General features: G+C 57.1%; 1 protein-coding gene across 1 annotated transcript; it reads right to left on the bottom strand.

Moving 5' to 3' along the window:
• Positions 1–2,491: 2,491 nt before the first annotated feature.
• On the bottom strand, positions 2,492–12,700 carry EDA2R (ectodysplasin A2 receptor). Its single transcript, XM_068204624.1, has 9 exons — positions 12,595–12,700; positions 7,781–7,889; positions 6,944–7,122; positions 6,083–6,168; positions 5,753–5,917; positions 5,133–5,279; positions 4,519–4,997; positions 4,234–4,282; positions 2,492–3,834 (listed from the first exon to the last, which is right to left on the bottom strand). The coding sequence occupies exons 2-9, from the start codon at positions 7,865–7,867 to the stop codon at positions 3,539–3,541; spliced, it is 1,488 nt and encodes a 495-aa protein (XP_068060725.1). The 5' UTR covers positions 7,868–7,889; positions 12,595–12,700; the 3' UTR covers positions 2,492–3,538.
• Between the last annotated feature and the right edge of the window lie 739 nt (positions 12,701–13,439).

The following is a 13,439-nucleotide window of genomic DNA, read 5'->3' as shown; positions in this document are numbered from 1 at the left end:
ACCAGAATAAACACTTAAACAACAGTGAAGTATGTGCCTATTTTAAGTCTATGCTTAAGAGCTTCCCAGAACAGGGCTGGATTTAAACTTATCATACAAATTCCTCTGCAAATCAGCCTTCCAGGCAAGACTGGTGTGGAAACCAATCACTTGTTTAAAAAAAACCCCATTGCACTGGAGTGTTTCCACTGTTCAGTCCTAGCTCAAGTTTACACAGATTTCAGAGTTATTTGATTTCTTTCACCTCTCTGTGAGCCATGCCAGCTTGGCACAAATGGCTTCCTGAGGCTGTGACATGAGATCCAGCAGCACTACAGGAATTTCCCTACCTTACATTCTATGTACTATGTTGAAAATACTATTAAAAAGCAAAAGTCAAGTATCGAGTCCATTGGTTCCCCAGTGAAGCAGTTCCCTGCTCAGGGATCACTGTTGTTCTGATGTCTGAGTCACAGCATTATCCCTGTTTTCAAGGCTCTCATGGTTCCCTGAGGGCTCTGGCTGGGCTCGAGGCAGCCTGGCCAAAGGGTCTTAGGGTGGGCTAAAGGCTACCTTGTAAACACAGCTGGTTTTGTCACCACAGCTGAAGGAAGGTGCCTGCCGTGAGCACAGTGAGAGTGGGGAGCAGCCTTTGGCTGGGAGCTGGGGCAGCCTCATTGCTGAAAAGCCACGTCCTGCAACGCTCTTGTGCAGTGTCCAGCCCTGCTGGAGCACCAGCCAGTGTGACTTGCACTGACACCACGCGTGAGGCTCTGAGGGGGAACCCAGGGCAGTTCAAACACACATAAAACCAGTCCCTGCCAGCCAGTGCTGGGGCAGCACACCCTGGGCCCGAGGGGCAGCAGCAGTGGGGCAGGAGCTGTGGCATGGCGCACACCACCCTACGCACCCTGTATGGCATGGCCCGTACCCACACCCAGCACAGCACACACCTGATATGCTGCACCCTCAAAGCAGGGCGTGAGTTTCGACCATAAGTAATATTGCTTAGACATCAAACAATTAAAAAATAAGTTTACCTTAAAAGCTATGAAGAAAAATGAGGTTGATTTATTTATAAAGGTGAGAAAAGCCTCCAAACAAATGAACCAAAGCCTCACTTCATTTGCTTGGCCCAGAGCCCTACCCCGGCACACCAATGGACCTGCCCAGCGTGTGAGAGATTTGCAGCGCACACCTGGGACATGTCCCCATCATCCACAGCTCTAATTTAACAGCCCTTCCTGCACATCTCTTGCTCCTGACACTGCCGTGTGACAGGAGCGGGCTGCCTCTGCCATCCTGCCACTGCTCTGTGCAGTCCGAGTGACCACACACTGGTGGCACTGGTGACAGGAACATGCAGGGCAAGCTGCCCAGTCCACTTCCAACTTCAAAGCCAGGGCCAGCAAGCTGAGCTGTAGGGAGGCTCTTACTCAGAGGCAGTGGGTGAAGTTATTTTCCTTCCCACTGGAAGTGACTATGTCCACAGAGGGATTAAATATTTATTGGATTTTGTGAGGTGATTAAACCCAGCACTCTCCCTGCCACAGAAAAGCCTCAAACAGGAAATCCCTGGCCCCAGGCTGTGTGTGCTATAGCAACACTCCCTAACAGCCCAAGAGTGCAGCAAGAGTCTGACTAATCCTGGCCCCACGATGGCTCAAAGTTCAATGCTGTAGGTCTTGGAGAGCAAAGAGCAAAAAAACGACCTTGACTGTGGAAGAAACAAGCAGTGAGGGAAGGTGCCAGGTCCAGCTCAAACTGCCCATGCCTTTGTTTATCTGAGCACATCCTGGGTGTGTTCAAGCCCCAACATCTTTAAACAGGGAAAGAAAACACCAGCAGCTATTACTCCCCGGGGTGTGGGGGAAGTCTGCCTTCCTAGAAGGGCATCTGCTTCTTTGAGGTCCCGTGGTCAGATAAAGGAGAAATCCGTGGGCTCAGCCGAGGGGGCTTGGGTGGGGCCAGCAGGCAGTGGGGTAACAGTGCCACTTGCTGGTGACCACCACACCACCGGCTTGGGCTGAGACCCCGGCGGCAGGCAGGACAGCACTCGGCAGACCCAGCCACGGCAGCGAGGGACGAAGCAAGTGCCACCAGCTCAGCCCCAGTAATACTGCCTGCGAGTCTCGGGACAGCTAGGGTGACACCACATCACAGAACATCCTCAGTTGGAAGGGACCACAAAGATCACGGAGTCTAGCTCTTAAGTGAATGGCCCGTGGAGGGATCGAAGCCGCAGCCCCGGTGTTAACAGCACCACGCTCTGCCAGCGCCGCAGCCCCGCCGGCAGCTGCTCTGCCCGTGACCCCTGCGGGCCCGGCGTGCCTGCCCGCCCCCGCGCCGCTGTGCCCCGCTCAGGAACGTGTTCCTGCAGCCCCCGCTCCTGTCCAGGGCCACCAGCAGAGCCCCAGTGGCCAGGGCACAGAGAACAGCCCAGCTGCCTGCAGCCCCCGGGCTCAGGCACAACACTGAAATCAGGGCGACTGGTGACAGCAAGACCACGGCAAGTCACGACAAATCCCCCAGGATGAAATACCAAGCAGAAGGGGCTCCCCCTTCCCAGTAGCAACTCCCAGGAATGAGAAATCAGGCCGGTTTTAGGCAGGCAAAAAAAAAAAAAAAAAAAAAAAAAAAAAAAAATTACTTTAAAAGAGGAGGAGCTTTTGCAGGAGCTCCTGCTGTGGCTGGCACGGGAATGTCACCGCTGCCTGTGACCACAGCCACGGCTTCAGCCCTCAGCTGCCAACCTGCGGTGCAGTGTCCCTGCCCCTGACACCCTGTGCCACCACAGGCAGTTTGTGAAGCCTTGGAGGCAATGGGCAGTGAACAGCCATGGGGCTGGGGTGAGCCAGCACCTGCCCATGGCCAACAGCCACAGCCCAGTGAGGGCTTAAGTCAGCTCATCTCGGGAGTCAAGTCTGAAACTCGTGCCAGGATGCTACACTGCACCACAGATGGACACGAGAGGAAGGTGCCAGGGCGGCACAGGACAAAGGTTGGAGCCCGGCACATCAGCCATGGCCAGGTCCTCTGCCAAGGAAATCGCAGCACAGAGGAAGAGAAGCAACTGAAAAGTAAACTGAGAAAGTGGCAACTGGCACCCGGGAAAGCAGAGCATGGGCCAGAGGAAGGACGGGAAAGCTGGAATGGAAGGGAGGGGATGGCTGGGCTCATAGGAGGGCACTGCCCATGGACACCAAGCCCCATGGCTGAGAAACCCCATGGCAACTGTGGGGCAGGAAGGGCTCACTGCAGAGCCAGAGCACCACAGCACAGGCAGCACAGCAACTGACAGGGAAGGGTGTCACAGCTAGAGAAAAAACAGCCTCTGGAGGGGCCTGAGCAAGCCCTCCCTCATGGAGCAGGGAAAAGGCACAGCTGTGCTTCCTGAACCCCTGTGCAGAGACACCCCTGTCATGTCCATTCCATGATGCAAAGACCACCTCTGCGTTCTCCTGCCACGCACACCAGGGAGGTTATGTGACTGCAGGCCACTGGATCCTCTCTCGCAGGAGTAACAGTGCATGGAGCTTCCTCCGTCCCTCCCTGTGCCCTAGCGCTGGCGGTCCGGCGTGGGGCTGAGTGTGAAGTGGTCGCAGAGCAGGAGCAAGGCGTCAAAACGCTGGAGCCGCTGCAGCGCCTGCGCCAGCAGCGGGACAGTGACCGCGGCTCCCGCGTAGGTGAAGTGTGCCACCAGCTGCTCAAACCCTGAAATCCGCCCCAGCAGCTGGGGCATGAGCCCCAGCTCCAGGGCCACGTGGCTGAAGTTCTTCACACCGTTCAAGGAAGGGTCCAACAAGAAGGCAAGAGACTGCACCAAGGAATGGGGCAGCTCTGCTATTGGGAGGCCTGGGGGCAGCAACACAGCAAAGCTGGGTTAGTATCCATCCTAGCCAAACAGGAAAAGGGCAAAGAGACTGGCCAGCCTCCAGCCTCAGCCCCTGCTGAAGAGGCGAAAGGCCACCCTGCCAGGGCAGGTATCCCCTCCAACATCACTTTTAGAGCTCAGCAACGTGGAGCTGGCTCAGTCCTGGGGAAGTTGGTAACTGGTGACAGCTGGGCCACCTGCCCACAGGCTACTCAAGGCAGCATCACAGAAAATACACCTTGTGGACCAGCACCAAAGGCCACAAGTCAGTTAAGTCCCTGGTGGGGACATGGTGGGCTTCTGGAGGAGCTCCCTTCCAAGAACCTGCCCCTGATATGCCCGTACTTGGAGTCCAAAGGTGAGACTGGAAGGCCACTTACCATTGGCCGTGCTGCTGATCTGAGTCACCAGGCTCTGGGCATCATCCACCTGATGAGACAAAGACCCCAAGGTTGGTGGCAGTCTGCTGAGAACAGCAACGCCTGGCTCTGCTCCCAGGACCTTCTCACAGGGGCTCAGAGAATGGTGCTTCTTCCCCAGCCTTACCACCCCATATTAACATAACTCAGTCCATGTTCCTACCCCTGTGTCGAGCCCAGCCTCTGTGCCTGAGCCCTGGGCAACTGGCAGTAGTTCTGAGGAGTGATAAGGCAGGAGGAACTTACCGGCTGCTCCCCAGGTGGGATTTCGGCTGTGGGCAAGTGATGAGTCCCCTCCTGCACCCCACCACTGCTCTCTGCTGGAATCCTCTTCACAGCCCGGCTTGCTGCGTCCTCCAGCCGCTCGCCACCCACAAACTCCGCCTGGGTGGAGAACTTTTGGAGGTCCAGCTCAGTGCACTCCACGGGTGCATGCGGCCACTTGTGCTGCATCTCGGAGGCACAGGAGGAGAGGGGGGCCAGGGCCTCCACCGTCCCCAGCCGGCCCTGCCTGGGGGTGGGGGGCGGCAGGACCCCTTCCAGGCAGTCGCCATGGCCTGAGGCCCGGATGAGGGGCTGGCTTTCCAGGAGGCTCCTGCCCAGATGGACCTTGGAGGTAGTGCCGGCTGCAATGGCTGGTGGCAAGTCCATCTCTGGCTGGAGAGAGGGGAGCTGGAGACCCACAGCTTCCCCATCGGAAATGAACTGCACCGCTTCCACGGGGCCTAGAACCAGAAACCAGCAGGCATCAGTGAAGCTCACCATCCAGCTCCATCCTTCCTGCCTCTCATCCTGAGACCATGTTAGCTAGAGCCCAGCACCACCCTTCCTTCCCCAGGGAAGGCAGCAAGAGCAGGTACCTTCTGCCTGCCTGTAGCAAGGGCTCAAATTCTTCACACCCAGGCAGCAGGGTCCAGACATCTGCTCCTCACACAGGAACCTGCCAGGTGCTGCTGCAGTTGGGAACGTTGCTCGCTGGCCCGAGAAGTTCTGAGTCCTCAGGAAGACTTGGAGGAAAGAGAAGGAACAGCCTGAGCAAAGGTTTGGCTCACTTCCCTAGCATGTCCTCAGCCCTGTGGTATGTCTGCCAGCAAGGAGCTGGGAGCCCAGCAGCTCCCTGGTATGCTGCTGGATGCCATCCTGCCCCAACCCTGGCCACCACTCCTACAGCCCTCTTCATGCTGCAGCAAAGAGCCACTCAACCAGAAAAACCTCAGAAGGGAGGATTGCCAGTTCTGACTGTGAAATGGCCTCCTCCTCCTCCTGATGGCCCTAGGGAGGAGGGAGGCTCCTCTGTGTCACTGAGCAGGTAAAGCACACGAGAAGTCCTGCAGGCATGAGAAGCAGGATGAGGTGTCTATTCTGTATGAGCTGAGGAACAGCTGGGTCACTGTGCTGTGAATTCAGCAATGCTCTACACAGCAAGAAGGGCCCACAGACACAGGTGAATGGCACGGCAGGGAGGAGAGCACCAACTCACCTCTCTGGCACTGGCTTTTCCAGAATCGCTTGCAGTAGATGATGAAAAGTGCCAGAAGCACCAGGACGATGATGACCAGAGCACTGCTGGTCAGTGCAAGAAGGGCTGTGTCCTGTGGTGGTACAGTGGGGACAGCGACCCTCACCAGGTTTGTTCTGGACCGACCTGCAAACATCATCCACAAAGTGCTGGAGCCAAACTCCGAGGCTTGGACCACCCCTTCCCTGCCCATGCCTCGTCACATGCCATGACCGTGCCTCCTCCAGCAGGTCTGTGGCTCCCCCATGCCCACGTCACCTGCCCCAACCCTAGCAGCGTGGGGGCACCTACACTGCGGCTCGGAGGATGGCGTCTGCTTGGTGCAGGGAATGCACTCCCACTCCAGCTGCCCGCTGAGCCGCGCCTTCCGGTAAAACCTGCCAACAGAGCACACAGGTTCAGCACAGCCTGGTCCCACCGAGCTCCCACCACCCTGGCTGTGCAGCCAGCTGTGCCACCCACCCCGCAGCAGAGGGGGGCAGCTGACCCTGCACTCCTGCCTGGCTGGCAACAGGAGCAACAGGGCTCTCATCGCTGGCTGGAGCCACACCACACCTACTTGTTCGTGTTTAGACATTTGTTAAGAAGCAACATCCTTCCAACAGCCTCCCCTCCCCTCCTCCCCCACATCTGCTGAAGTGGATTTTAATGGTTAATAGCTCCCCACAGGGCTGGGAACACCCAAGTTACAGCTCTGTCTGAGAAGAGACTCATACACTGGAGCTCATTGCTGGCCAGTGGTGTCTGCAGCACCTGGGCTTGGCACGGGCTGTCTGTATCCAGCCATTTCATTTCAGTAACCCCTTAAACCCACCCTTTGGGGACTACTAACCATAATGGTCTACAACACTTCATCCTCCAGGGCTCAGCCACCCTGGTGTCTACAGAACAGTGAGACTGGAAGTTTTCTTTCACAGCTCGTTTACGTGAGCCTTCACGTTTCCTTCTCTGGAGCTACAACAGGACCCACCAGATGGGTCTGACTTCCATGTCATTAGCAGTGTCCTCGCAGAGACATCACTGGGTCACCAGGCTCCTCTTAGGTCCCATGTGGGACCATGGGTGGCCTCAGGTAAAGCCCCCTGTGCCCAGCCCCTCCCTGCCTGCCCCCAGGCGTGGCTGTGGTGGCTGTGCTTGGCCGGCCCCACTCACCCTGGCAGGCACTCCCCACAGACCGCGTCGGCCGTGGCTGTGCAGTTGGACTTCTGGAGGCGGTTGATGAGGGCGCAGGACAGGCAGGGCTTGCAGCCGTGATGTCCCCAGCGGTCCTTGAACTTCCTGGGGGGGCAGGCCACGCACTGCGCGTCCCCGCCGCTGCCGTCGCCGCAGTCCTGCAAGGCACGAGGTTGGGGGCACGGCGGTGGTGAAGGGGCACCAAATGGTACTGAGGGAAACAGTGTCCCTTCTTTGGGGACAAAGGGCCATCGTTCATGTGGGGTGCTCAGAACCCAGCTGAGAGCAGCCGCCACCAGTGCAGCTCCCAGGACACACTCGGGGACCCCATCTGCTGCCCAGCTGGGGCCCCTGGTGCACTCTGGGTGTTGGAGAGCTCCGGCAGCACCACGGCCCAGGAGGCACCACCAGGGAACCCTGCTGCCTCCCACCAATCCAAGCCTCCCACCACTGAGGTCAGGCTGGGACCCCCTGCAGCAGTGTCCTGCTGGCACCCACCCATGTGCAGCCCTGCCATGCAGCGTGACCTTGCTCAGGGCTACAGAGCAGAGGAAATTTAGACTTCCACCAGCAAAACAGGAAATCAGGTTGCTCCTTGTGCTGCCTTAAATCCCTCACCACCTCCTGCTTTCCATTTTCTCCTGCTCACCCTTCTGCCAGGGTAAGTGAAACAATCCACCATCCCATCCTACCAAGTCTCAGCTCTTCCCAGCATGCTGGGACCTAAGATCATCTTTCTGAAGGGAGGCTGGCAGAGGATTAACCCAGCTGTGCCACCCTTGATGATTTCTGCTCCTTTCAGAGAAGTCAATTTACCTTGGAAAGCTCCTGCCCAGGCATGCACTTTCTGCAGGGGACACATTTCTTCTGGTCATCCAGGTACTCACTCTCTTGGCAGGCCATTGTGCTGAAGAGGAGAGGGGAGCTTGGGGATGAGAGGAAGAGAAGGCAGAGGGATCAAAGCCAGCCCTAACACATTTGGGATGAGCAGAGTGCCCATCTCTGGGTAGACATCTCCACCTGGCCTGGACAGCAGCCAACACTGCTGAGCACTGAGGGTGAGACTTGGGCAGGAGGTAATTCCTGGCTCCTTCCACATGGCTCCATCAGTCACAGGCTTCCCAGCAAGCCTGGTGATGAGCTGCCCCATTCTGTTGTCATCTCACAGCCTCACAATGCAGCAAATGAAATTTTAGTCACAGTATTGAAGTACTGACCACTAACTGCTCAGGTCACCACCCATGGCTCTGGGTACCAGAGACAATCAGTAGAGAGCTTGGTCCCAGCAAAGGCTCAGCAAAGCCCCAGCTTCAGGATCCAGCAGCCCAGCTCTGGCCAATGAGGCTGCATTGGTGTGACAGCACCAAATGCTGGTGGCTGATGTGTCCCTGGCAGAACAGGACACACTGCCCCACACACACTCTACACCCCCAAGAGAAAGGGACACCCACACACCTGTGGTCTGCTGTGTCCCAGCAGAATGAGTTCCCACCTCCCTCTGAAATGCCCTCCAGAGCCTTCCCGAGGTGCATTAATGGCTCAGCACAAGGTAACAACAGAACCAGCCCAGGAGCCATAGGGCCACACTGTCAGCAAGAGTGGCTCAAAGGGCAGCACAGAACCAGCACCTCAATCAGAGCAAGCAATTCAGACTGAAGCTGCAAAACTGAGCAATTTATTTGGAGTTTTGGGGCTGTCTGATTATTTCTGCAGACTCTAGATGGGTTCTTCCCTTGATGACAGGGAATAAAATCTACTTTCACTAGACCAATTTCCACTTTGCCCTTCCTATTACCTTGTGCAGAAAATCAGGAGAGAAACTGTTCAACCTGCCTTGGGACCAAGTTCTCAACACCCATCAGGAATAGTGAACACCTTTTGGAGGACACCACCCTAAACAGCCTGAGCTGCCTAGGAGAACCAGAGCGGTCCTCAGGGAGGGAAGCTTGGCCAGATGTCTGGCCCCTGCAAGGCTCTTACAGCAGTGGGGGGGGATCATCTACAGGGCCCCCAGCCACAACTCCTTCCCCTCCCACAGCAGCATTCCTCTGCAGGCTTTTTCTGCCTCCTCTGCCTAATCCCACCACTCCCTTGCCGGTGCCTTTTGGAAGCGGACACTTGGCTGGGCTCCCCCGGCTCTGGAGGGCCGAGATTCATGGGAGATGAGGTCTGCCCAGGCGAGCACAGCGCATGAGTCACCCTCGCTCACGTAGCTCCTGCTCACAGCACATGGGCTGATGCAGGATCAGCAGCCAAGTCCATGGGGACAGGCCAGCAGGAGCTGAAGGGACTAAATTTGTCTTGCAAGCACCTCGGGAGGGGCATGGGCACAGCTTAGAACTAGCATAAAGGTTCCTGACACCACTGAATAAAAGATTTGGCACCATCTCAGAAGGTGGTGATCCCAGTGTCTCTGTCCCAGGAGATGCACAGGGTTTGGTGTCAGGGTTCAGCTACAGGTTGAGCGCAGGAGGGAAAATAAAAAGCACAGAGCCAGGTCCCAGATGAATGAAACACAACTTCTTTGTGGGGCTGGCACACTGGGCAGGTGTCACCCAACTGCTCCGGAAGGGCCAGCAGGCCAGGGGCCTGGAGTTTGGTTCAGGCTTTTGCTCCTGATAACAGCCCAAGATGAATGAAACAGAATTACAGGCAACAGGAAAGGAACCCAGATACCAGAGTATGGAAAGGGCTGATTTTTACTCATTCTTCAAACTGCTGTAATGCAAGGAAAAAAGCACAGGTGAAAAAAACCTCAACAAAAAAAAAACTCCAAACCAGCAGAGTTTTTGGTGAAACTGTCCTGTGAACACAACTTTGCCACTTTCTCTCATATGTTTACAGAATTTCCCAGCCTTTCAAAGGGCCTGCAGCTGAGACAATGCCCTCAAAGCCCCCTCCCCACAAGAACCAGGTTTAAAGCAGTTTGCCAAATACAGAAAGTTACACAGGCCAAAGGAATCCTGTGTCAGAGCTGCTCCAAGCACAAGGACGTCTGCCAGGAGGATGGAATCACTCAAGGTGGAGGAGACAGCCGTACCCAACATGCCAGCAGGATACTGGGCACAGGGCAGGTCTGCTGCTGCTCAAGTGTAACAATACAGGGAACCAACATTGGGTTGAATATCAGCCATGAAATTCAAAGCTGGGGGATCTTTGTACTTCTTATTTCAACACCACCAGACCCAAGACATTTGATTTGTACATGGAGGACACATCTAAACCACCTGGCACTGCCCTGGTATGGCAGCAACCTTGGATCACCTAATTTTTGACTGAAACTACTGCTCTTACTGAGGCTAAAGGAAAATCCAAAACCAACAACTCCCACCTCTTTGGGAACCACATAGAGTCTCCCTGACACTTCCAGGGCTGCACATTTTTTCTGCCACAGGGGAATATATAAAGGTGACACAGTAACAATGAGTATACATGGGGCACAGTATCAATGTACTTAAGAGGTTGAGGGGAAGAAGAACCTCCTGGCACTAGTCCCAGATATATGAGATCTAACCAAAACCATCTCTGATTTGTTTAAGAACTCTTTTATTGCCTTAAAGAGACATCCTGCCTAAGCAGGGGAGCAGACTGATCTCTCTGCACTGCATCAGCCCTTAAAGATACCAAAGCCATGAGCTGCTGAATGAGTTTCACTGCATGAGATGAAATGGTTCCAGCAGAGCCACAGCATGAGCTGCAGTTCATCCACCCTGTGACAACACTACAGCTCAGCCATTGTATTTTCTCTGTGAAAATGCAATAAAAAAAATTAAACTGTATTGGAATCCAATCTATTTCTTTTGTGTGCAGCTAAAGGATTCTGGGAGGAAAACAAGGGTGAGGAAAATAGTAAGTTAAAAGGTACAAAATGAAAGCAATCAGTGAAACCTTCAGTGCTGCTGATTCTCCCCATCTGCCCAACAGGTACTGGGGCAAGGGGGACTGGCAGGGATGCAGGCAGGTCAGGAGGAGATGGGGTGGGGGCTGCTTCCCATCTCAGCCATGGACCCTGTCCCCTCCAGCCATGGGTCTCTGCTTGCCTGGGACAGGAGTTGCCCAGCCCCACCCTCAGGGGCTCAGACACCCACACCCCAGCAGTGGCTCTTCCATGTCACCACATGAGCCAGCACACACATTACAGGAGATTTCTGCTCTGCTGCAGGACTGACTGGCACAGCCAGGCAGCACCATGCCTCAAGATGAGACACTTGTATATACTGGAACCTAAGAACAAAGAGCTGAAATCCTAAATAAGAGCTGCAAGTGAAAAGCAGGGGGAAAAAAAGCTATCTGGAAAATATGAGTGCGTGCCTCATGGTTGGCCACAGTCAGTTCCAGTCTCCTGCTCAGCCATTCCCTCACTCTGGTCCAGGCAGTGTCTCCTCATCTCCTTGTGCTACAAAGTATGCTGGGAGAACCTTTGCAGCAGTGGGACTCCTGTGGGCAAAGGGATTCTCACAGAAGCAAAAAAGGTGGAATCTGAGGCTTTCCACGTGGCTTGGAAATCAGCAGGTTTCCCAAACTGGAGATTCTACGCACACAACTGCCCACTAATTGTTTTATCTGGGGACTTGTATTTGCTTTATGCTCGGGTGGGAGAGGAAGTGCTCTGGGCTGCTGTCACCCCTCTCTAGTGCACAGCAGGAGTCCCCAGGGCACAATGCCCACTTTCCAGTGATTTTTGCCAAGTTAGGGCTGCCCTACCTTGGAAACCCACACTTTGCCTTACCAGGTATCTCAAGTAACACCTCCAAAGCGCGTATCAATTTGCATAAAACTTTGGATTTCCATCTGTTTTTTGCCCCACATCTAATTCTTAGTAACTTTCACTATCTTACTGCAATAATCAGAGAACCGCTGTAGCCGTAAAAGCTCTCCGAGACCACGGAGTCCAACTGTTCCCTCAGCACTGCGCAGGCCACCGCTAATCCACGTCCCCAAGTGCCACATCCACGCGTCCATTACATCTCCCCAAACGGCGACTTCGCTACTGCCTATGGCAGGGCAAGAAATTTTTTGGGGAAAAGCTTGTTCCTAATATACAACCGAAGCCTACCGACCCCCGCACCTGGCAGCTGCTCGTTTCTGGACAAACAGCCGAGGCGAGGCTGGCGGCGGGACGGGTGCGGGGGCAGCGCGCTGCGCGGCGCCCACGCGGGTGCCGGCCGTGGGCGCGCCCCGGCGAGCGCCGGCCCGGCTCGCCCACCGCCCCCGCAGCCCGGGCAGACCCCGCGGCCCCGCCGGCGCCCCCCGCCGCCCGCTCGGGGAAGGCGGCAGCGCGCCGGGATATGCCCGGGCACGTCCCGGCCGGGGGCTCCGTCGCGGCACGGCCGCCCCGCAACACCCGCCGGGCATTCCCCGGGATCCCGGCTCCGGTCTCCGCATCTCCCGCCCCCCGCACGCACCGGCCCGGTGCCGCCCGGCCCGGTACCGCCGGCGTTCAGAGGTGATCACGGAGCCGGCTACAGCCCACGTGTATCGCTGTCGCTGCGTTGCCGGGAGCGGAACCCGCCGCAGGTCCCGCCGGTCCCCCCGACCCCGCAACCGCCTCCACCCGGCGGTGACACCGGCACCGGGAGGGCCGGGACCGCCGCGAGCGGGCGGGCAGGTGCGCGACCCCCGCGGATTACCTGTCTCGGTGCTAGCAGCACGGACCGGGACCGGCAGGGCGGCGAGACCAGGAGAGACGGCGCGGACCCGGAGCCGGACCGGCACCGCACCAGCAGTGACTCGGCGGCCCCGCGTGGAGCGGAGCGGGTCAGAACCCGTCCCGACCCGGGCACCGGGAGTGCCCCGCGCCCCGCCCCGAAGCCCCATTGGCGGCGCCGCCGCCGGGGCGGGGCGATGCCGGGGAGCGGCGCCGGCGGGGGCGGCGGGGACCGGGACCGGGACCGGAGCTCCGCGCCAAGGGGAGTCTGGGCACAGCAATGCCAGGGCGTCCCGCTGTCACCGGCCGGGGTGTGACACTAGAGAACCCCCGGGTTTGCGGGACCTTGTTCCCGAAGACCCGGGGTTTTCCGGCGCCTCGGGTGCGGGCTGGAGGCTGAAGGAACCCCGGGCCCGGCCGTGGGGGAACACGCACCAGGAAGGAATAAACTCCCGGGCTCCGAGTGCCACGCACAGTGTGTATACGCTGTGTACTGTGCGTGTGCAGTGTGTGTATGGCTTGTGTGGGCAGCACACACCGGCCCCAGAGCAGGGGGCTTCTCCCAGGATCAGCATTAACGTCTCCCAGCACTTGCCGTGACTCACCCGCAGTCTCTGGGTAGTTCTGGGGAGCCGCAGAGGTATCCCAAGATTGCCGTGCAGTGGCTGACTCGACCGCAGTGTGAGCCAAACTGGTGTGTGGAACTGAACCTCCTTGCGCAGGGGCAGTTAAATTTCCCAGTGACAGCCCTTAGCGCTCCCCTTTCAGTGTGCTGTCCCCCCTCAGTCCTGACCCAGGCCCACGACAGGACCCTGTTGCCTTCCTGCT

Source organism: Anomalospiza imberbis, chromosome 14 (genome assembly GCF_031753505.1).
Source record: "Anomalospiza imberbis isolate Cuckoo-Finch-1a 21T00152 chromosome 14, ASM3175350v1, whole genome shotgun sequence".
Lineage (NCBI taxonomy): Eukaryota > Metazoa > Chordata > Aves > Passeriformes > Viduidae > Anomalospiza > Anomalospiza imberbis.
This window is presented reverse-complemented; position numbering and strand designations above follow the sequence as displayed.